The sequence below is a fragment of the Cyrtonyx montezumae genome, unplaced genomic scaffold (assembly GCF_038088225.1).
Source record: "Cyrtonyx montezumae isolate F1298 unplaced genomic scaffold, pur_monq_1.0 scaffold_16, whole genome shotgun sequence".
Classification (NCBI taxonomy): Eukaryota; Metazoa; Chordata; class Aves; order Galliformes; family Odontophoridae; genus Cyrtonyx; species Cyrtonyx montezumae.
Genome location: NW_027071892.1, coordinates 5,618,737 through 5,642,972, shown reverse-complemented (window position 1 = coordinate 5,642,972; position 24,236 = coordinate 5,618,737). Strand labels below are relative to the sequence as shown.

The 24,236-nt window shown below is 55.6% G+C and overlaps 1 protein-coding gene across 2 annotated transcripts in view; it reads right to left on the bottom strand.

The window, feature by feature from the left end:
• RAB11FIP3 (RAB11 family interacting protein 3) overlaps positions 1–24,236 on the bottom strand; it is a 39,900-nt gene that overhangs the window by 3,373 nt on the left and 12,291 nt on the right. The window contains exons 3-10 of one of the 2 annotated variants that reach the window (XM_065732441.1): positions 21,167–21,258; positions 13,874–14,061; positions 11,980–12,153; positions 8,275–8,409; positions 5,782–5,817; positions 3,330–3,423; positions 2,275–2,378; positions 990–1,130 (exon numbers count right to left, since the gene is read on the bottom strand). In XM_065732441.1, coding sequence (XP_065588513.1) covers positions 990–1,130; positions 2,275–2,378; positions 3,330–3,423; positions 5,782–5,817; positions 8,275–8,409; positions 11,980–12,153; positions 13,874–14,061; positions 21,167–21,258 — 964 coding nt within the window. The remainder of the gene's footprint in view (positions 1–989; positions 1,131–2,274; positions 2,379–3,329; positions 3,424–5,781; positions 5,818–8,274; positions 8,410–11,979; positions 12,154–13,873; positions 14,062–21,166; positions 21,259–24,236) is intronic. The other variant, XM_065732442.1, reaches the window with a different exon arrangement.

The following is a 24,236-nucleotide window of genomic DNA, read 5'->3' as shown; positions in this document are numbered from 1 at the left end:
GGTATAAATAAAGTGATTTATCTTCTCACTCCGAACCCTGAGACTTGTACTATTCCCACTCCCAAGGGAAGAATGGGAAACCTGCACAACTTTGGGCAGGTCCCTTCTCCAGGCCCATGCCTTCCACAACCAGGTCAGATGTTATTTTTTTTTGACTGAATGCTCACTTGTGCCCCTGGGCAAAGTTCAGCATCAGGCAGCAGAAAACAAATGCTGCCTGGGCAGACAGAGCAGTGCTCGGAGAGGGCTTTACCTCTGCATTCTCCTGGTAAAGCAATAACCACCCACTGTCCTAACACATGTAAAATAAACCAACCAACCAATGGTGGTCTTCATTTCCCGCAAGGGCTGAACAATAACAACACACACTCTGGAAAGGCAGTAAAAATGTCCCCCACAAAAACCTGACAAATAAATGAGGCCACCTCCCACGCTGCTCTTTCCTTGGGAAGCCAATGGGCTGCACAAAGCTCCCTGGCCAGCTCAGCACCTGTCTGACAGCTCCTCCTTCTCAGGACGGGGTCAAACTCTGCCTCAGTACCCGCTCTGTGCCGCTGAGCAGCCTGCAGCCACAGCACGCTCGTGCCAACCCTCCTTCATCACCAGAGCCATCTCCTTCCCTCCCAGTCTGCATCTGCTCAACAGCCATCACAGCTTTTGGGAGCAGGATCAGACACCTGCCCGCTTCCAAAGGGTGAGTCACATCTGAGCATCAAACGGACTTCCACGGATCCTTCATGTGAACAAGTGCTAACAACCACCACCTGCACTCACACGCTGCAGGGCAGAGCTGTGGATGGGGAACAGCAGCTAAACTGAAATCATATCGGGGAAATCCAAACAGTCTGAGGCCAGATTGGTGGAGGGGCCCGATTTTGGGATGAAGGGAAGGAAGGAGAAGCAGCCAAACCTCAAGGCTTGTACTGATTTGAGGGAATCCTGCCTATGTGCCCATGAGCCCTGCCACCACGCACCCTGCCCGGCCCCACCTGGCTTGCAGGTTCTCAATCTCGATGCTCTTCTCCCTCTCCATTTTGCTCAGCAGCTCCCTCTGCTTCTTGATCTCCTCCAGGAGCGTTTGGTCAGCCCTCAGCTCCTGCTCCTTCAGCTGTTCCTCGAGAGCATTCGCTCTGCAGGGAGGAGAGAGGATTAGCAGTGCTGGTGGCCCAGCCAGCCTGCAGCCATCCCAGGCAGGGATTGAGCTCTCCTCTCGGCCTTTCTCCCAACCCACAGGAGTGCTGGGGAGCAAATAACACACTGAGCTTTCAGTGGAAAGTACACCCACAAGAGCAGGTGTATGAGAGCATCACTTCTTCCACTACATGCATCCGGGAAGCAACGTGGTCCACAAAACCCCAAATAAAGTAAGCTGTGTGGGAACCAGTGGTGGTCCCTCTGCCTATTTTTCTACCTTCCTGTGGTGCATCCAAACCCCTTCTATGGGGGTTGATCAGTGGGAGAGGAAGAGGGTGAAAGTCCAGCAAGTGCTTTATAGCACACCTGAGCACTGCCACCCAAACTGGGGGGCAGCCCAGCCCTGCTCTGGGGAAGGTGCTCCGGGGGTGCTTTGCTGGGAGGCCGTGGGCTGCCCCTCACACAGCTGCTTTGCTCAGGCAGGCTCTTGCCAGGTAAAGCCACTCTCCAACCAGCAGCGAGTACACTGCTGGCTCCGCTTGACTAAAAGCTGGCTGACACTTCTGGGCCAAGCCGCTAAAGTGAAAACATTCCCCTCGCTGCAGAGTTTATCAGGGCTTAGAGAAACCTTTGTTTGAATCGCTCGGTTCCGTGACACAGTTGTTACTTAACAGTCTTACAGCCCTATAGATAACTCCCAGAGGGTTTATCTGTGGGTGTAAATATGCTGTTGGAAGACAGGAGCCTGCCAGCTCGCGGAGGGCAGCGATTAGTTACTGTGGGATCCACAGGGCTGTGCTGCAGCGGGGGCTGAAAGCAACAGGGCTGGGGCTGTGATGGGGCAGAGCAGGCACGGACCCTGCTGCACATCCATCTGAGTAGGGCCCCTTCCTGAACAGCCAGCTTTCCAGGAGACACCGACCTGCAGCCCCCTGAGAGAGGTGGGCACACGAGGAGAGACCCACAGAGCTCTGTATTTGCATGCAACTGAGCAGGATATTTGCACGGTGTGAATGCAGGTCAGCAGCAGGGCCAAGCGAGCCCGCCAAGCTGCCAGCAGGTAGCTGAGCTCCTGGGAAACCCTGAAAAGCACCAGCAGAACCCTGCAACCCTGCAGGAGAGCTTGGCTGGCTCCCTTACCTGTGCACGAGCTGCAGGTTCTCCTGCTTGAGGCGGCTGTGCTGCTCGCCGTTGGCAGCAGTGTCCTTCTCCAGCTCCGTCACACGCTTCTCCAGAAATACCACCTGGGTGGGGGGGGAGAGGCACGGCTCAGCACAGACCCCCCAGTGCTCATCCCCAATCCTCCCACCCCCAAAAAGCAGGAGCCACCCAAAAGGGGATGGCTGCCATCACAGCCACGGCTCGGGTTTTAGCTTTACAGCACCCTGCTTTCCCATGTCTCCCAAGGAGAAACATAGGGCCACACACTTCCCTGTTTCCTTTCTGCATAACAAGACACTACAGGAATGCCCAGAGCAAAGGACCCCGGCCGGGTCCCATCCCCACCCATGCACAAACGAAGCACAAAGCAGCCAGAGCCTGAAGTGCTGTCATGCTAGGGAAGCAGGCAAATGACACTGGAGTGGTTTGGGATTGCATGCAGGGAGGAGCACAGAGGCAGCTTCCCGACCAGACACCCAGAGACACTCAGGAACGTGAGCTCTGGAGCGCTGCATTCGGCTTTCAGACTTGGGGGAAAAAAAAATAAAAGGGTTACTTCTCTTTTTTAAAGGTCTTTGGTGCATTGTAAGTGCACCAGCGAGCGGCCACACACACGTTTCTCTTTCACACTCTGCTCCGTGCAGCTTTCTGTTCCTGACTGCGGAACTAAGAGAGCCACTCTGAAAGAGTTTCATCGCTGCAACAAATGTTTATGTGATCCAGAGCTCGCTCATCTTCTGCTTTCCATTTTTCCCCTCACTGTTCTTAACCAGCGGGGCTCCAACAAAAGCCTTCTGGTCCTCCTTGCCCTACTGACAACACTGCACAAGGACCAGCACGAAGCCACCCAAGGAAGCTGCTGTCACCTGCGAGCAGGTGGCATGCTGTCCCCTTTGCTCAGCACAGCTCTCAGGTTATGCCTCCTTCATTCAATGCAGGATTAAAAGCAATGCAGCAAGAGGAGCTTCAGCCCAGCCATCCCAAAGCCCTGTGTGCCACCACTGAGTGCCAGCACAGACAGCCCTGCTCCTAACCTTGTCCGTGATGTCCTCTTCCATGCACTCCATCGTGTCCTGGTAGGACTCCTCCATCGCTCCCACGGACAGCGAGCTGGTCTGGTGCAGCTGTCTGTAACACAGCAAAGCCACCCCCACCCACAGCAGGGCGAACATCAGGGCCACCATGGCCAGACTTCAGGCTTCGGCTGACAACACCTACACAATGCAGTCCCTCTCCCTCCTCCCCAGCTGCCACCTCCTTCCCCAGAGCTGGCACAGCTCTGCTCCTCGGCAGGCGGCCGCTTACCGGAGCCCCAGCAGCAGCGTGCGGACGTGGACACATGCTGCAGGGACTTCACACTGTGATCATCCGCTCTCGCTCTTTGGAATAGGAGATAAGAGCTCCTGCTTGCCACTTTCTCTCTTTAAGAACATGTGTCATCCACCGAAGGACAGAGTTCTCTGCTCTCACCACTGATAAGGTTAACTACTGGAGGCAGCGGGTGGGACCCTGAGCTTGTTGGGAAACACCCACCTCAGCAGTGCCGCAGCTGAGAGCAAGCTAATCATTAGCCAGGCCTTGCGACATCGGCGGCCACAGCTCTGCATCCATCTAAGGACACTGCCCAGCTCTGATCAGTGCTAATTGTGCCACTGCTGCAGTTAGCTCCATCGCTGCCTGGCACGAGCACAGCTACTGCCACAGAGAGGGGTCTGTGGTAGTGCAGCCCTGCAGAGCCAGGATGCTGCCTGGAGCAAAGCACCAGTGTTCCCAGTGCAACGCGGGCTCAGAGCCCGCAGCGTGGTACCCACAGGGCTCCCACCGTGCTGGGCTGGCTCCTCCTGCACGGAGCACCATGCAGCAGGGTCAGCTCAGGTTAAGTGACAGATGCATGCCTATGGTTTGGGCAGTCCCCTTCCCTCCCCAAAAAGGGCAGTAGTGGGTGTTTCCCTGCTCTGCCATCCCCATCCCACGGGTCTCTGCTGTCCCACCATGACCCGTGCAGTGGGCAGGCTGACCAGGCTTGGAAATCAGCACTGCTTCGAGCAGGAGGTGAATGAGAGGCCTCTCCAAACCTCAACAATCCAATGATTATGTCATCTGGGCTCTGAAATTCACCCTGCTACACAATATGCTCATGCAAATATCCATGAAGCGTGGCTGGCATTTACTGAAGAGACCACAGCTGAGTAGCAGGCTTGTTTTGCCTCCTCGCCCTGAGTCCATATTTAGATTCTGATGTCTTGGGCACATTTGTCATTTAAATCATGCCAAGCACAACAGGACCCAAGCAGCTGAGATTTCTTGGCACAAAGCAGCACGTGGGTAACAAAAGTCAGGGAAAGAGCAAAATAAAACCCACTTCCAAAATGCAAACGTCACGTTATGGTTATGGGATCTGCAATGAAGAGCACTCTTCGGGCCAATCCTAAGGAGGCAGCTCTTCTCTGTGGGGCTGCCCTCCGGGGAGGGGGCACCTCTGCTCCCATGAGGTTAACTCGAATCCTGCCCTCGTTTGCTCTGCCAGGCAGGGGACAAAAGGTGATCCTGGTACGGGAAGCATGGGACAGCCTGCTCCCTTCAGCCTCCTTTCCTGCCCATGTTTTTAACAAAGGTCTCCAAAGTGAGATGAGTGGAAGGAGGAAATGTAATATCAAAGACTCGTTTCCTTTCCAAGAGGAGAGACTTGCTGACCACGGGAAAGATTGGGAAGGTCAGGGTGACACAGCGAGGTTCAGGGCAGCTCCTGAACGCTCGCATTGCTGCACACCACACACTGGGGCATGGGGCTGCCAAGGTCTGTGCTTCCAGAGGGAGGATGCTGGCTTCTGGCCCCATCCCAAAACGCTGCCCCTTTCTCTGCAGTGCCCATCCCCTGCTTGGAAAGGGGTGAAGGGAAAGGCAGAGAGCTCGGAGGGCAGCGTTCCTCCTGGGCAGGGCAGAGAAGGGACAGCTCGTGGATAAAAGCAGGACACGGCGGGATGGCAGAGCCAGCACAGGAGAGAGGAACAGCTAAGTGCATGGGGACAGGACGGACCCTCTACCCCAGAGCAGCCTGCCGCTCTTCCTGTGTGATCTGGGACAAAAAAAACCCCACCAAGCGAGGGCAGCTGGCACAAGAGCAAGCCCTAGGACAGTGCCAGAGGGCAGAAAAAGCAGGATAACAGGAGGGTTACCTGCAGCTGCCCCCAGAACTCCCCCTGACCTGACCCGTCCCAGCTGCACCCACGAGGCCAAGCCCCAGGGGCCGTCCTTAAGCAGAAGGGAGAAGCCCCCCCAGCTTCTGTCCTGGGAGAAATCAGGCTGGCAGCCGCCTCCAGCTGCCGGCACAAGTGAGAAATGTCCAGTTCAGAAGAAGAGCCCGTGGAAAACCAATCACAGTGAGACCCATTTTCCCCCAACGTGTCCACGGGACGTTGCAAGCTTATGCTGTCAGCCAGCAAGGGCACCCTTCCCAACCCTGCAATACCCCAAGCGCGAGCTTACCTTGCCACCTTCTTGCTGGAGAGTCTTTTATTCGGACTGCAAAACGAACAAACAACAGGAAAGAGTTAGCAGAGCTGACAGTGGACGGCGAGGGAAACAGGAAACTGCAGGCACTGGGGCACGTCCTTCGCCCCTGAGACATGCACGCCTGCACCGCACCAGGACCCTCGCAATTAGCGCCTTGGGGGATAACGAACCTGATCAAACACGGCTGCAGAAAGCTCACTGCTGGCAGCAGCTGGCCCCGGCCCTGAAAGCTGATCCCCAAGGAAGGGGCTAAGAATAGCAGTGAGCTCCGTGGGGCTCCGCCAGCACCGCAGAGCTCTGGTAACCCCGCGTCCCCCCCTCTGTCCCCTGGGTCCCTGTGTGGCTGTGCCTTGCACCCCCACATCTCCATCGAACTGTAGGCTTTGGCTGCTTGCTGTTACTCTTGCTGAGCTGTATTTGGCTCTGGATCACCAGAGAACTGCTGCCAGAGCTGTAGGAGCTGTTGATCACGGATTTTAGGCATGGGACCCGTGACAGACACCAGGGATGGGAACGAGCCCTCCTTGATCAGATCACAGAGCACACTGATGGCAGGAGCAGCCACATCCCTGCTGCCTCTCCCAGCACCAGCTCCTGCCAGACTCTCCCTCAGCTGCAGTTGCACACACGTGCTGCTGTCCAACAGATGCCACCAGGACATGCTGCTGGGGGCAGCATGGTGACAGCCAACAGCTCCAGGCCGAGTGGGGATGTGGCAGCTGCATTCCCCGGTGCTTAGCTCAGCTCAAAGAACAACAATAAATATCAGCTGGAAGCTCCCTCCCCGCCCGGTGCTGCAACAATGGCATGAGTTCTTCGAAGGAGGAATTAAAAATAACACGGGGCCATTTTCTGTCAAAGGTAAAGAAAAAATGCAGCTCCTGGGAAACAAGAAGTGATGGTGGGCTGCTGTCAGGGCTAGCTGTGTCTGTGTCAGGGGTGCGCCCTCCAGGCCTCATTGCCCATGACCAGGCTTCAAGGGCACCCAGCACATGCCTTGCCATGGAGAGCTCAGCTTGTGTGTGCCAGCGGCTGCAGGGCACTACGTACTGCCCATGCTGTGGGGAGGAGGAATATCCTCCTCTGCAAAGAAAGCAGAGGTGGCATCTGTGGCTCACCTGGGAGAGGATGAGATGTGCAAACTCTGCTTCAAGGACACTAAAACAAAGCACAGCTCTCCAACCCGCCGGGTCCGCAGCTCTGCTGGCCCTGCTGAGCTGTGCCTGGGGCAGCTTTGGGGCACTCACATCACATCACACCAACTCCCAGCTCTTCTTGTAGGTCACACTTGTGTGCCTTCCCATCCTGTCACATCCAGCCCTCCCCTGCTAAGCCCGACACCGTGCACCAGCAACAGCAGCAGCTCTGTGCATGGCAGCCCACCCAAGGGAGCCAGACCCCTGTGCCATGAGAGGTGTGAGCCAAAGCAAAGCTTGTGCCATTCCTTCAGACACCACTGGACCCCATCACAGTGTTTCAGCTTTGCAGGGAAATGCAGTGCATGAAACCTGGAATGGAGCATCCAGGGAAACCCAGCACTCTCCTTATTGAATGCACAACCACTCCCAGGGAGGCTCCCAACAGCAAAGGCAGCCATGTGCCTGAGAAAGAGTGGAGACAGAAGTACTTCTACTGCTAAAAGGGCTGAGCACCCGTTTGTTTTCCAGCTCTCCCCCAAGCTATGGCCCAGGAGAGCTGTCCCTGCAGGACAGAGAGACCACGAGCACAGCCAAAATCTGGGCTTGAAAGAGCATGCTGAGTGTGAGCAGAGCCATTATCTCCATCTCTCATCATCCTTCCTTCTCCCCAGTGGACTGCATCCACACCTGAACAAGTAAATAAAACCAGACATCTCCCCCAACTGGCCTGCCCTAAACGTCCCATTCACAAACATGGAGCTCCTCACAAAGGCCCTGACATTTATCCTACCTAATCACCAGCTGTGGTGGGTGCAGGAGAAACAAAGTGAGTGCAAGCAGTCTGTGGGGATGCAGAGCGAATGCCTCCAGGAGGTCCCCATGTCAGAGACCTGTTCTGGGGGGGCTGCTGCCGTGGGAGGATGGGCTGTGACCATCCATCACTCCCCTGGTGGCAGAAATCATCAGCTCATCAGTCTGGGGCTGCAGGTTCCCATGTAAGGAGCGCACTGCTCGGAGCATGGTGGAGTGTGGCAGCCACTGGGTGCTGGAGGGGACGTGCACGAGGCCGAGTGGAGCAGAGTGGAAGATTCCCATTGCCTGTTAGCTCCAGGGCTCAGGTTAAAGGCAGCTCCTGCCCACCTGCTGTGATGCTTTTGCAGAGGTTTTTTATTTTTGCAAGCTTCACCGCCCTCACTGAAATCCATCCCCTTTTGCAAACAGGAATCGAGCCCAACATCAGCAGAGGAAAGCTTTGCAAGACAAGGAGAGTCTTCCCTTCAAGAGCATCATTTTCAACACTGAAATGGCCACGCACAAGACCAATTACCTATTCATTTCAAGATCATTCAGGCGAGCGGAAAGATCCTCAAGGCGGTTGATTTGTTTGTGGCACTGGCTACAGTAAAACTCAAAAGCTTCATCTGCGATAATGCTGTGCAGTTTCGCAGCGAGCGGATTGGTGCTAGAGAAATCACAAGTGTCATTTTAACAGGACAGAACAGAACAGAACAATCAGATTTTGTCTGTGGCTTCCACAAGCTGAGTATTTGGAAGGGGGCACCTCTGGGCAGGGGAGGTTTTGGCACGAGATGTGAGATTTGCTGTTTGAGCTTGGGAGCAGGCTGGGTTACTCCCCTGCGTTACTCTCAGGAGCCCAAGCTCTGTGTACTATTGGTTTGCCTTGGGAATTGCAAACTGAGCTCATGAGCAGCACCGAGCCACAGAGCCAAATCCTTCGGTTGCTTGCACCATTTTCCAGCAGGACGATGTAGAAATAAAGTATTTGTGCTGCTCCACTGTTAGCAATGCACAGATTTTCAGATTTTCATGTCCAAAGACTTCTCCCTTTGAAGCTCTGCTCATAAAAAAGTGGTTGTGAATCAACCACAGCCTCCTACAGAGCACACGGGCAGCAGCTCTGCCTCGTCATCTGGCAAAGGGATGTGAAGGTGCACAAACTAATTGCCTTTGGAGCTCATGGGCCTGATCAGCTTTTCGTTTTCAGCTGTTCCCATGGATAACCAGCTGCTGAGATGTCCACCGACCCCTGGCAAAGCAGGGAGCCGCTTCCCAACCTGGCATAGCTTGGGCAAGAGGGAGTTTGGCCAAGGGATTCTGAGCAGCATGGGGTTGGTGTCACTTTGGGACCGTATGCATGCCATTTTCCACAGGAAAACACGCTTCTGGAAGCCACAGACTCGAATCAAAGAAAGGTTAATAGTGAAAAAACAAAGCAGTTCAATAAGAAAGACAGGTAAAGATGTGAACAAACACAAGCAAGCTTAAAAACAACAGACATCTGGAAAGGGCCCCGTGACACAGGTCCATGCCGGCAAGCTCTGGCCCAGGAGATGCTGAGGAACCACAGGAGGGTCTCCCTGCACAACTCCTTGGGGACCCCTCCTGGCAGCAGTGCAGTGCCAGCACCCAGCCACCCCAGGGCCAGGCCTTGGAGCTTGTGCCACACATACAGTGCTCTTGAGCTCTCTTAGAGCAGGTAACTGGACACTGGACATGCTGCCTTGCTCCTCTCTTCCCACTCCTGCAAAAACACGGAAAAGCATCCCCCTAGGCTCTAAGGCAGGCTTGGTCTCAGGGAAAAAATCTCCATCCAGCAGCAGACAGTTCTTCCAGCTGCTCATGGGGTAGAAGCTGGCAGCAGCTCCGTGGTTCCCAGGAGGAGCAATGTGCCCTGCTCTGGGATGCACCCCATGCTCAGCCGCACGTGAGCCCTGCTCAGTGCGTCCTTGCTTCACCCACTTCTTAACGAGCATTAATCAAGGTGGGGAAAGCCATTAGACAAGAAGCTGGAGGAGAATCCAGAGGTATTCACTGCGTGAAGATATACCTGGCCCCTGGCTGCTCTGGTTCCCTGCCAGGTGAGTGGGTGAGAGCTCAACCGCAGCGCGCCTCAGGGCGTCCCCACCTAACACTGGTGGCATGCTGCCACCCCCCAGCCCTGCTGCCTCCATCCCAGGGAGCAACACTCCTCACCCAGCAACCCCAGACAGCCCGTCGGTGTGTGAGAGGCTTGTACTTCCATTGCTATCCACTCCTCACTGAGTGCTGTGCAGAGGTTTGCTGTCCGGATGGATGCGCCCAAGGAAAAGGTGGCAAGCCATTAGCATGCACATAAGGACTAAGCAGGAAAATGTGGTGCCCTGCAGTGCTCCCTGGAGGCTCTTGGTTGTAGGGTTAGCCTTCCCTGTGAACATCTTCTATTCAAGACTGATCTGGATGCCTGCCTGTGTGTCCTATTGTAGGAACCTGCTTTAGCAGAGGGGTTGGACTCAATGGTCTTGAGGTCCCCACCAACCCCAGCTTTGATCTGGAGCTGTGGCAGGAAAATTTGCCAGCACTGTTCCCAACTGATGCTCTATAACATGGAGGTGGTGTGTGGAGATGTGGCTGTTTACAAGTGATGCTGAAGCTCACATTTAAACCTCAGCAACAAAAAAGGGTTCAGTCTGAGCCAGCGGCATCCTGCAGCTCTTTGTAAGGTTGCAATGTGAGTAAACGTGGTAGGCAGGGCTTTGCTCAGAAAAAACAGCACATTCTTAAAGACACATCAGTGAAGGACCTTCCTGCATGCAATAATCCCAGGTAAGGGCTAGACCTCAAAGGCATGCGGAAATTCTCTTTCAAACAGAATGACATTCTTTACCCCCGAGGTTCTGCAGGGCTCTGTCTGCTCTCTGCCTTCCCAGGGCCCCCCAGCAGCAAGGCCCTGGCAAAAAGCAGTGAGAGCCATGGGGCTGTGCACCCCCCCGAGCTCCCCCTCGGACAGCAGAAATGCTGCAGGGGTGGGATCCAAAGGCAGCAGCGTGGGGAAGGCCGGGAACACACGGAGCAGGAGCTGAGCACCTCGTGTGTGGGTAACCTGGAGCTCAGGACTGGTATTAAAGAAAAAGCTGAGCTGATTGCAAAACAACTTGAGTATTTTGTTGCCAGGAGGCTTTTGGACTAGGTTGGAGGCCCACACTCAGGGAGGAACTCAGAAGGAACAGCAAGGCTGGCTTGTATCTGAGAGCACTTCCCATGCATGGCACCAGCATGGATAGCCGCACACACCACTGAGCAAAGTGCCCCTTCTCCTGCAGGGTGCACTCACCAAGGGCTGGAGTTTCCTAAACTGATGGGCAAGGCATGCTTTATAGCAAAACCTCTATTGCAGGTCTTCAACTGCTGCTGAACCAGCAAAACAGAAAGTTAGCCCTGACCTGCAGCAAAGTGCTGACAACAGCCCTTCCCCTTCAGCCCCCTGCAACCAAAAATGCCCCAGCCCTACAAAAAGGCCTTTAGGAATCCGATGGAATGAAGGCAAAGAGGAGAAAATACAAAGTTGTGACAGGTTTACACTGCTGTGCAGAGCCACGCACCCATCATCCCAAAAAGCATCCTCTTCAACACCAGCAGGCAGAGAGCTTTCCTGTCATCACAGAGACACTCTGGGCTGCAGTGCTCCAGCTTTTACTTTTTCCCTTGAGAAACAGATATCAACTGGTTTGTGCTGTCCTACCAGCTGCTCAGTACACCCTGCATGGGGTGGAAGGCCAGCACTTCCTTGGTTTCAGACCCTAATGCAAAGAGAGCAAGAAAACACTGCAGCCTCCTTCCTGCTCTACAGCTCTCAGGCTGCAGCTGCTCGTGCAAATCCCACCAAACACTGTACCAAAGCCAAAAATGTAGGTGTAGCAGATTAATCTAACAACAAAAAATAAAAGCTGTCATCCAACAGGATCAGGGCTAACGCCGTGAGGCTGGCTTTTTTTTTTTCTACCAGAAAGTTCTGCAAGGAGCAACACTGCCAACAGCAGAGGGAACGTGGGGCTGTCCTGGACTCCTAAGTGCTCTGACAACTGCTCCTGGACATCGGTGCTTCTGCTGGGAGGATGGGAGCTGTGCAGGACAGGGATGGAGGGAGGCAGCTACCAGCTCTGTGCTGGTTATCCCCTTGACTCCAGGCTTTGCCAGACCAAGTTGTGTGCAAACCCAAACACAAAACCCATTACAGTGCTGTGCTGAGCATTACCTGGGGGAGAGGAACGAGGAGCTGCTAAAGCTGCTTTCCCCATTACACAAGCTGTCCGAGAACAAATCTGCTTTGTTTCCTTCTCCATAATCCTCGAAGTGCTCCTCTCCCCTTATGATTGTAACGATGGAGTGGCTGAGGTCTGAGCTCAGGGGCAGGTCGTGAGGATGTGATCTGTAAGGACAGAGAGAAGGGTGTCAGGGGGTGAGCCCATATACCATGTGCTCCCAGAGGACTTTCCTGCCCAGGAGCACAGAGATTTTAAAATCTCAGGGGAAAAAATGCAGGGGGAATTAGCAAGAAGCAAGCCAGAAAGCAGGCCACATGCCTACCAGCATAGGTATGTGCTGGGAGGGGGCTAGGACCACTCTCCTACCTAAAATTCATTGCTAAAGAATGGGGAGGAAAGACTGGACTACTCTAAAAGCTGATCTTTCACCCTATGCCACTGCCCCATCGGGGAGCAGGAGGCAGCACCCAGCAGGCCCAGAAAGCATCAGAAACCACTCCAAGAATAGAAAGCAGGGGTGGAATTTTTATCATTTCTTTTAAACTCAGAAGCAAGAGCCAAGGCCAGCTCCCCAGCACAGGGCTGCTGTTTGCCAAGCACCTTCCAGGGGCAGATCTCATCAGCCAGGGCTGCTTTGGGTGACAGCACGGTGCGGGGGGGTAATCACCCTCACCTCCAAGATGCACCAGCACAGCTTCAGTACCAGCCCTCAGCAACCTGAAGTCTTTCAATCTCTAACCCAGAAGTTGCAACACATTCAAAAGTGTTTTTGCCTTGAACTTGTGGGTACCCAGAGCCCGCCCACACCTCAGACACTGCTAGAGCACCCAGGGGTCACCCAGCCTTCCTAAGGCCATGCTGGGAGGAGCAGGAAAGCCTCACTGACAACCTAATCCCAAAAACACAGCCCTAAGGGAAGCGGGTTGTACTTACAGGCAGGCGAATTGGAGGCAGGGAAGGGGCACACAGGCCGCCATGGCCCCTTGGTGGGTGCTGTGCTCGGGGTCAGGGAGCTCAGAACCAGCTTACAGCCCGACTTAACTGCTGCTGAGCCGAGCAGAGCAGCGTGCAGCCTGCTAATCCCATCGCCCTGATCCACACACCTCCACCAAGCCTGCACCCTTTCAGCCCTGGTGCCCAGCAGCTTGCATGTCCCCAAGCTGGGCTTTTGGGATGGGAAAGAAGCCACAAAAAACCCCTTTGCTTCCAAAAAGCTCTAAGAATCTGCCAGAGCACCACGCCTGGATGTCATGCTTTTGGTCCCCAAAAAGCCACGCTGACAGTTCTGGGGATTTCAGTGCTGTTAAGCAGAGTGACCCCCTCACCCCCACCCCAGCAGCTCAGTCTCACCCCCAAACCCGCTCTCCTGGGCCTGGGTGCAGTTTGCCAGCAGCAGACTGAGGGGAAGGAGGCATCAGCTCCCAGTGCTGCGCTCCGGGCGCGGGTTGGAAGCACGTTGTTACAGGAGGAGGCTGCACATCAAAGGGCACGCGCGTGTTTGGGAGAAACAAGAACACGGCGAGTTCCCCTCCTGGCTTCAAAATTACACGTTGCCTTGCTGGCTTAAGTGATAGATGAAAAACTGCGGGTATTTCAGGTGTGTGGAGAACTTATTTTAGAAGTTAGAGATGCTAATGAGGGTACAGAAGTTCTCCCAAGGCAAGCTACAATTAGCTCAAAGAGATTGCCAGGCCGAGCTCCAAAACAGCCTACACACGGTGCAGCCTCATTATTATTCCTAAAGAAGAGCTATTTCGGTCCTGCGTGAAGTTACAAATGCTCAGAGCACACCAACCAGTTCCAGCAAGACAGAGCCAGCCCACTTGGTTCGGTCCTCAGCTGCATCTCCCCCGGTCCTCACCCGCTCCCCTCCTCCCCACTGACCCGTGCTCCTGCTCCTCGATGGCATCCGTGAACTCTGAGTGCACGGTGGAGTCGATGGCGCTGTCAGTCTCCACCTCGTCGTGCATCTCGTGGTGCACCAGAGTGCTGGTGTCCTCATCCGTGAAGGTTTCACACTCGCTGTATGTGCTCTCTGAGCCCATGTACGCGCTGTCGGTCACCTCATTTGCCTGTGGAAGGATGCGAGAGGAAATAAAGACACTTTGTGAGATGCTAGAGCCGTGCAGTTTCATTGTGGAGCGGGACGACGCGTGCCCAGGGCAGCCCATCACGGAGCACCCAGACGTTTGGCAGCACAAGAGGGAACACGCTCTGCAGGAGAAGCTCTCCTCAGGGAGCCCATTTCCCAGCTGGTTTCAGGACCAATCAACTCTTTGTGTCTTTGGGGTTTTGGGCACAAGGGATCTGGGGAGGCTGGTGCAGAGCTGCAGTAGTGCGCTGCCACCCGGCGTCCTACAGCTGCAGGATGTGTGCCACGGGGAGGCACACGGGCTGAAAGGCACTGGGACCCCCGAGGCCTGTGTGGGCAGATGGGAGCTGCTGGCTGCCCCTCCTGCAAGGACGTGGGGTAGTGCAGCAGCACTCCAGATGCTGAAGCAAGCTCCTCTTCCTCTGTCACGTAGCATGTGCAGAAGCTGTCTGTGAGCACTTGCAAGAAAACGGTGTGTCTCAAAGCCCTGCACTACAGCCAGCCAGCAGCTGGAAGGAGCACACAGATACTGTGCTAAGGGAACAAACCCCACACAGCAGCTGCACGCCCTGCATGGGGACAAGCCCTGCCCAGCCCCACAGCGTCGGCAGGAGGTGCCAGCACAGACACACTGCAGGCAGCCCCCAGACACCGCCCTGAAGGTAAACATGACGTCAACCTGTGCAGAATCTGAGTCCAAAGTCACCACGAGCAGAACACAGGGCCATCCCTTCCAGCTCCAGCACAGCAGCAACCCCAGCAGGGATGCACAAAACCAACAGCAGCCTGCAGAAGAGGCCAGGCTTTGGCACAGGGGACACGGGGGTACGTTGTGACACCACTCAGGGGAAGGAAAGCTATCTCCAGCCCCTGCTGCTGCTCCAGCACAGCCACAGTCCCTTGCTCAGCAGCACCACGCTGCACCTCAGTTCCTCACTTTTAATCCTTTTTCTGCTTAGCCTTATTAAAACCAAACCCGTGTAGTCAATGAGTTACAGGGCAGGTAAAACCTAAAACAAAGTTCTCCTGAGCACGAGCGTGGAGAACTTTGCTTTATAATGCATCACGAATTAAAGAACTAAACCTCAAGCAGAGATGCCAGCAGGAGATAGGCGAGCAGGGAGGCCGAGGCAAGGTCTGGCAGAATGCACAATAAAGCAAAGCAAAGCAAAACCAAACCCCTGTGCCCTGGGCAAAGGTGCAGCTGCAGATCTCAGAAAGCTCTTTTATGGCCTCAAGAACAGCTGATCTGAGTGCTGACCCTGTAAGTGCCACCTCTCTCCTCCAGCCAAGCTCGCTTTGCTCCGAGCAGGCAGAAAGTAAGAGCTTTCTTTTTTCCCAGCCAGAAATACTAACGGCAGTGCTGCAGATATCTGCACCTATTCCATGCATTTAATGGCACTTTTGGGTACACAAGTGATGTAAAAACCCTGCTGACTCCAAAAGGGTGATTGTAAGGGTGCTGGGAGCCACATACATGGTGTGAGCAGGGCTGAGCCACGCACCATACAGCACATCACCAGCCCTGACACACCTGGGCTGTGTGCCACACGGGAGGGCCAGGCAGGATGACGTGATGCCCTTACACGAGAGCTCTTCCTAGAATCCTAAATGCCTTTGCTTGCTCTGTGGGGTATGTGATGAAAGCACACGCAGAGCTTTAATCCAGGAGCAGCACATGCTCGGGTGTGCTGCTGTGCTTCCAAGTTATCAGGGAAAAGCACAGTGGGCTCCAGCTTTGCTGGTGTGATTGGTGTTGGGCAGAAGCCTTCACCCAAAGCAGCAGCAGAGCCTGGGAGTGGGACAGCTGTGTCCCAGCAGTGCTGCTGGTGGGGCCGGTCCCAGAGCTGCTGGCCTTGGCCACGGCGACAGGGAAACTGTGGGGGGAGAGGAAAAGGAAAAACAACACTGCTTTCCCAACCAGTTTATCTGTGATTAACGGCGGCTCTGGATGGGCGGGGGAAGGGACCAGCAGCAAAGTGCAGCCTCCAAGGACACCATGCACTGCCCCATCCATCCCACGTTGGGGGCTGCAGGAGCTGAGCTGGGATCGCTGCTCCATGCAGAGCTGCAGAGCTGAACACAGTGGGGAAGGAGAATGCCAAACCGACCCCGAGCTGCTCGCTGTGGTGCTCTGCCCTGCAGGGGTGACAGCTCTCCTGGCCTGGCGCTGGGGACAGGCACCTCCCCGCTCACACAAAGCATGTATAAGTTGGCTTCCACCCATGCAAAGGGGGTCAGAGAAGCAAGCTGTGCTTGCGGTCCCACCCCGAAATGCCCCGTGGCAGCTGGCAGGATCCCCTCCCCACCACACAGCCCCCCTAGCAGTGCTCGCCCATGGGATCTGCCTCTCCCAGTTCATTCGGGCAATACCCACTTTGCAGAGAAGCCAGACAGTCCTCAGCTGGCTCAGTGCGAAGCAAAACCCACACCTAGCCCCACTGCCAGAGCAAAGCAGTGCTGTCCCACCCCAAAAAGAGAACACCCATCAGCAAAACCACGCCACGTGGCAGACCCCCCATGCCCTTAGTGTCTGTACCTGCCGTCCTGCCCAGCCCAGCTCCCCTCCTTCATGCCACAGCCCAGCACTCACCTGCGGGCACATCCCGCCTGGCCAGAGCCGGCTCCTCGCGGCAGGGAGGAGGGAAGCAGGTTGGGAACAGAGCGTCTTTTGTTGCTGACCTCCAGCCCCGATAGCAGTGGGTGAGCTGAGCTCACTCCCCGCTGCGTGATGCCAAAATAAAAGCAAGCCGTGCTCCGGCCAGCCCCGCTCCAGGTGCGCATGCTGCCTTCCGTGTAAACCTATCGCTGATTGGAAAGGTTGCTCCCAGGAGGATCGGCCTTTGCTACAGAGGTTCCCAGGACTTATCTCTCTCTGGGTGTTCCCAGTGAATAGTTAAATGTTAAAGGACGATCTCTTTCCCTACAGTGACGAACAGGGAAGCGAACAAAGCTTGTCTTGCTCACCAGGCAGGGACCAGAGGCGCTGACTCCAGGACAGCTGCTGACATCACCCTCCAGCACAGGCTGTCCCAGGGACACGCGGTGTGAGAGCCCGTGGGCTCAGGCAGCACGTCCCCAACGCACCGAGCAGAGGTCCCACTTCTGCCCCCAGCTCTGAGGAACAGACCCAAACTCTGCTCACATCGGGAGGGCGGCTCCCAGTGCCTGACCCAGCCCCCCCCAGCACGGGGCACAGGACACAGAAGATTTCCTCCTATCCTCTCTACTGAAGTGTTACGGAGCAGAACCTTTGCCCTCCCTCAGCCATCCCTGCTGAGTGCACGTGCACCCTCCCATTCCCTTCACAACCCACAGTTCCCCATTTCTCAGTGTTACTGCTGCTCTCTCTGGGACACATCCTTCCTGGCACACCAAGGGGAAGCTCCCTGCTCTTTAACCACTGACCTTCTGTGCTCTTTGCACAAGCAGCAAGCATTTCTTGGATAAGGAGCATAGCAGCATAGGGATGGTTTAACCCACACCCTCCTCCTGCTGCTCCCTCAGCTCCTGTTTGTGCTGCACGACCCCAAGGAGCTTCCAGCAGAGCCCTGGCTCAGATACACTCGCGGCGCTGCAAGGAGGAACCAGCACCACCTTCACTTTCTGAGCTCACACCAGGGCTTTGTGACACCACACTGCTCATTCTCTGTGCTGCAGCCCCACTCAGTCCTACAGCTGCACTCGCAGAGGGAGATAAAGCCACAAGGTCCTCGCTTCCCAAACTCCTTCCACCTCATCATGCACAAAGCAAACATTCCCACTAAGATCTCACCGTGGCCATTTCTCACTGCACACCTCAATTCCAGCATCCTGCCTTGGAGCTGTTTGTGTCACACTTACCTTTCTCTGAGCAGGGCACAGACATTTCCTGGCTCTTTTCAGGGCTCCACGTGCCCCCCCAGGTCCAGGAGGGGACGGTGGGGCTGCAGCAGGCAGTGCAGCCACCCCACGTGTGCCAGGATGCCCGATGGTTTGGGTTGCACATGGCTCGGGTCCCTCCCGCACTCATTCTGGGCTGCTGGAGAAACTCAGCAATGTGCATTTTAAACTGCCTCACTGTGCCTTTCAAACTGCCTACTGCCCTTCGGGAAGCATTAAACTCAGTTAACACCACGGGAAAAGAAACTCCACCTTCAACAGATGCAATGTTTTCAGCAACAGCAGGCTGCGCCGCGCCCCTGGGCAGGCAGGCTGGGGACAGCTGGGGTACCTCACCCCAAAACCACCCCGTGGGACCTCACCAAGGGCCGCTCTCCTGCCTGGATCCGCTCCCACTGTGCCACACGAGATGCATCGGATGCATCCTTCCTCACTGCTACTGAGACTGCCCCAGCGGCCGCCCAGCAGAGGGCAACAGCCCTGCATGCACTGTGCACCTCCCATCACACCGTAGCACGGCTCCGCTCCCCCTCTACACCCCTCACCTGCAATCTCAGCTGCCCCACTCTGCACATCTCAAAAAGCTCCTCCCTACATTCCCGTGGCTAAAACTGGCGTTGGTGCTCTTTGCCATGCTCCTGACCAACCTTTCTGGAGCACAGCTATGCACCGCCGCTGCCCCTCCTCCAGCCCACCGACATTTACACATCTCCATGCCCAATCCCAGAGGAACTGTGGCCGCACACCCCATTTTTGTGGTTTGCCTTCATTTTGGGAGAGTCCTTCTATTATTGTAGGACTGGAGGAGAGCCAGCCTGCCTGATTTGCTCTGCTTTGCTCTGGAGGGCTCAGTTACCCCAGGAGAAAGGCAGAGAGCCCCTGTCCTTGGGCAAGGCATAGCAGGCAGCTAGCCCCAGGCACACCTTTCCCTCTGCAGGGCATTACAAAAGAGTCCCTGCACCTACAAAGTGAGTTGCCTGCATGGCTCCATGCTGCTCAGCTCGCACAGCTCCCACCTCTGCTTATTCAACAGCAACACAGCCTGAGGGAGCAACGCAGGCGAGCACTCAGGTGCCTGGATGGACAGACTCCAAGCTCCCTGCAGGCTGCTTTGGGACGAACAATGCAGGCAGGGCAGCCAAATCATTGTAGCAATCATCAGGTGGCAATTCCCAGCAGAAAGGCAGAGCTGTCCTGCAGCCATCGCACCTCCACCACGGGCAGGGAGCAATGCATCAGCCAGGGCTGCAGAACAAAAAGCTGAGATGTTCTCATAGATAGCTGAGTTGGGGTCACAACGCTCAGACCGTGCCCCCATCAAGAGGCTTTTATGCCTTTACAAGGAATGCAAGCATCCATTCTCTAGGAGGAGAGGTAATGACTTTAAATTGCACCGAGGAGGTTCAGGCTGGATGTTAGGAAACATTCCTTCTCAGACAGAGCGGTGATGCTGTGGCACTGCTGCCCAGGGAGTGGTGGGGTCACCATCCATGGAGATGTTCCAGAACCGTGGGGATGTGGCACTGTGGGGTGGGCTGAGGTTGGACCTGGGGATCTGAGAGCTCTTCTCCAACCTGAATGACTCAGTGACTCCGCCGAGCTGTAACACACCAGGGCTGGATGGATGCTGAGGGCTTTCCTCACTGCTCAGCTCTCTGACACAGCCACCAGTAGAGGGGACAGATGACTCACCAAGAAGAGCAACCTCGTTTAACAAAGAGAAGGCATTTTCATTTCAGTTGCTTCAAGCACTTGTTTACACTTGTTTGAACAAACATTTAGGAGAAAAGCTCTTTGTCAAGGCCTCAGCAACTGCAGAGCTGGGTGCTCCTTGTCAGCCTGCACAGTGAAGGGCAGTAGATCCAACACCCCCCGATGCAATACTGCCATATAGCAGCAGCTCTCAGCTCCATGGCTGCGTAGATGGGTGCCCAGCTCAGCTCAGCACCCCAGGGCACAGCACAGCACACGGTGGGAGCTCAATGCTCAGCAGGATGAACACACACCCAAGATGCCCATCTATTTTTACGATGCTGAGTGCTATTTCTCCATCATGTTCCCTCTCGCTGAATTCCCTATGAAATTCTTGCAGTGTTTCAAACCACGTCTCCAAGACAACGAGGGGAACTCTTCCCCAGCACATTACACAGAGGCACAGACACAGCTCTATCTTCTGAAGATAAACCTGAATATGGCAGAAGAATTCGTTTCCACCTTTTTGTGAGGGAGGTTCCCGGACTCACTGCTTTTCCTCCTGGTCACCTAAGGGTAACACATCAGCACAGTGGGGCTCAGCAGTACCCTGTGCCAAGCTGGGTGCGTGCTGGGGGTCCCATGGGCTGTTGGGAACAAGGTGACCCAGTGGCAGCTTGAGGCTGTCCAAAGCATGGGCCTGTGCTTCTCAGCAGCTGCCCAACACCCTGTGTGCCACCAGGAAACTCAAAAGAAGAGCTTTAGCCTTTTCACAAGAGCACAGAGAGCCAAGAAAATTAAAACCATGCAACCAAGAGCACCAAAAGTCAAAATCTTGAAGATAAAAGCTTGAAGAAGGAAAAACAGAAGGCAGCTATTCAGTGCCCACGTGGGATGGCAGCACCTGTAGCACCTCCTGCTCTGGGCTGCAAACCCCACCCAAACGGGGTCACCCACCAGCAGCTCCTTTCTAGCTGGGGACACTATTGCAACTTGCCAGGGAGAGGAGGGGTGGAGATGACACCTTCAGCAAAAAGAAGGAAGCATCACCTGAGCACCGTTTGGTCGACCCCAGGAATGAAGAGGAAACAACCGTTTTGTCTTTGGCTCTACCAACATTTTGTCTTTGGCTCTGCCTTCTGCAGGCCAACATCTGTGCCCTGCAGCAGGCAGTAACTGCTTCAGCTCCAGCCTGGGCTCACACTGTCCAACAGAAACGCCAGCACAGAGCCAAACCCAGCAGCAGCAGGTGCCCATCCCGCACTGCTAGCATCCCACCCCACAAAGCATCCCCATAGCACCGTGCTCTGGCACCCCACAAGCTGAGACAGCATTACACTGAGAGAGTTTTGCCCGAATACCACCTTCAAATGCACCAAATTGCTGCAGGCTCTCTGGCCCATAGATGAAAGAACTCATTTTTATCCATCTCTGAGCCCACCACAGTGATCTCTGCCCTGCAGCCCAACCCCCCCCCCACACACACACACATCCATGATGCTCACACTTGCCTCAAACGTGACGAAGTCATCAAATTCATCGGGACAGGCAGGGGTTTCGTCCTCGGGGGTATATCCCATATCATACAACTGGCTGTCAGGATCTGCAGAAGGAAAGAAAAAAGCGAGAGATTCACCCAAAGGAAACCCATTCCCCCAAACGAAGGCGTTATCCAGAAGGTACGACGGCAGAAGAATGAGAACTTCCTTTTACACACCCTGGTGCCCTCAGCTTTTGGGAAGGACCTCTGCTTCCGGGCATCCCACCTCCAGAAGGTTGGAAAGCAACTGGGGTGCTGCTCCCACGTGGCCCCTTGCTGCTGCTATGGGGCCAAGGCACAGATCTGGCCCTACCCCGCCATGCTCTGCGCTGCTTCTCCTGCTTTCTTCCCTATCTCTGCTTCCTGCATCCTCTTATTCTTCTCCCAGAAGGCTCTGATCCTGCTGTGGGCAGGGAACACGTTCATTCTGTGTGTGACAGCCAACTACCATGGGAACAGCGGGGAGGGAAGGCAGGCTGCACCCAAGCTCTTGTCATGCCTGCTCCTCCCGTGACCAGGAGCAGCAGGAGCCGCCCTCGCAGGAGGACAGCAAAACAGGAGGAGGATTTCAAGGAGGTTTCTTTGAAAACCCCCTCCTCCCACCCCCAAACACATCTGCAGCCGAGTGGGTCAGCATAGCTCCGAGCCCTCTGAGGGAGCAAACGAGCACGAATTCCCCGTGCTCCCTCAAGCAATGGCTAATGCCCAATCCAGCACACGACCTACATCGCAGACTGGAAACGCCAAATCAAGATCAGCTGCTGCTGCAGTCCCAAAATAAATAGCAGGCTGGATCCCACACAGCTCGGAGCTGCGAGCGCTCACACGGTGCCCATAAAGCAGGCAGGGCAGCGTTACACTGAGCTCCTGGGGAAGCTCTGCGATCCCATGGGTTTAGGAGGGATGGGATTCCTGCAGCCACTGGAGGCAGAGGATGGGAAGGAATGCAGGCAGAGCTGAGCCAACTGCTGCAGGCACGGGGCAGCACAGCCCTCCCACTCACCTGCTGCCCCCAAGCACCCTCCCTGGTGCCGTCACCTGCAAGCACAGCTGGGGCTGCGAGAAGGCAGAGCAGGGACTGACACGAGCCCCAGGCCCAGGGATGTGGCTGCAAACCAAAGCCAGGAACAGGGCAGATTGCTTTTCCAGCAACCAGCACACGGTGACTGCTCTACAGCGAGTGCACTGCAGGGCTGTGGCTCCAGCAGATGAAAGATGCTCTTGTTTGCAGTTTCCTGACTTCAATCCCCTTGCTGGGCGAGGGCTGATCCCTGCTCCTGGGGCTCCTGAGCACGCTGCTCGGGGCTCCCTCCTCTGATACACCGAGCTACCTTTGCCTGGGCAGAGCAACGTGCAGCCTACAGTTGAGGGTTTTCCCATTAATCATCTGCTCCCTACCTACCTGAGAGTCACCTCAGTGGCAGCTCCCACAGGGGATGGGGACTGGTGGCTGTGTAACCAGGGGAACACCTGGAGCTGGCCAAGAGGTCCTCTGCCCGCTCTCAGGAGAGCCCATAACCTGTCTCATGGCGGGGACAAACAGCCACCTCTCCTGGTGACCAGGGCCAGCAGTCCCAGCAGCACCCCCAGGAGCCGAGCCACACACAAGCTGCTCCTTTCCAATCATCCCTCCATTGCCTTTCTTCCTCCCCCCTCACTAGAGGCACGAAAACCTCCTGATTTCCTACAGACACAGATAAAGATATTTATTCAGCTCATTCCTTCCTGAGGGGCTTGTAAAGGGAGGATTTGCAGTCAGGCAAAAGCTGCCAGCTCCCATTGGAAGCAGAGGTAGAAAGCGTGGGCACGCAGCTCGCTGCCATCAGCTGCCTCCAGCACTGCTCCTGCCCAAACCAGCACCAGCGAGCCCTTTGGCACAGGGTGAGCCCGAGGCTGGCTGCTCCATCTGGCTGCTCCGTGCACCAGCAGGGCTCATCTGCACGGCGAGCTCCATCACTGAGAGCGAGGGGACCCTTGGAGATGTCCCTCGCTGGTGGCATGCCCAGGGGACAGTGCGCGACGCTTCCATCTCCCCCTGCTCCACTGGGAGAGCCAAAAGGAACAAAACAACCAGCAACAAAGGTTGGATTTTCTGCTCGACCCGTTCCCTCCCCCTCCTGAAAAGCCATATGGTGCTTTGTGTATAGGGAGAGTTGCCATGGAGAGCTTGCCTGCAAGTCTCCCGGCACAATAGGCTGCGTTAAGCCTCCAAACTCCTGTCCAAAGGAGCCCCAAAGCCAGGAGCCCCTTGCTGCTCCACCAGGTGAGGACCGCAGGATGGCAGCCCCGCTCCAGCAGCATGCAGTGGGGGATGGGCAGGAGCACAAACCCCAGAAGCCTTCATCCCGAGGGCTTCCCCTATACTTCAGGGCTGCAGGTCGCTCCTTGGGCCCATCCCCTCACATCCCCACATCCCAAAGCTGCAAACCAGGCTCCATCATCAAACCCTGCAGGGAGCTTTCAGCCCTACAGCCTCCCTGCAAAGGGGCAGTGTGCCTTCCTCCCAAGCGCACTGCGCTGATTTATTTGACTGGAATACACGAGCAGGGCACCAGGCACCAAGATAAAGCTTTACTTAAATTACTGTGGCAAGACAGATCCACCAGGACAGCACTGCTGATGCAGAGCAAACAGAAGGTACTGCTGAAACCAACCAGACCGGGCACGGTTATTATATCATCTGGTGAAGCAAAGGTGAAATTGGGGGGGGGGAAGGCAATTTGATCAACAATGAGACCCCTGCAGCATCCCTCTGACACCTTTTCCAACCTTAGAAATCTCCCATTGCCCAACCCCACTGAAGATCACCTCCCAGGCTGACAGCCCTGAGCTCAGCCTGGAGAAGGGGAGCTCCTGGCCTCGTAGTGCTGCAGGTCCAACCACGGCGCTCCCTTTTCCCCTACACATCCCATTTCCTGCTCTCCTGAGTGCTGTCCCGGGCTCCACACGGGGCTGTGTTAGTGCTGAGCTCTCACAGCATCCAGAAACGCTCTCCCCATCGTCTCCTTGGAAGGGCTGGAAGGGGTGAAGGGCTTCTGAAG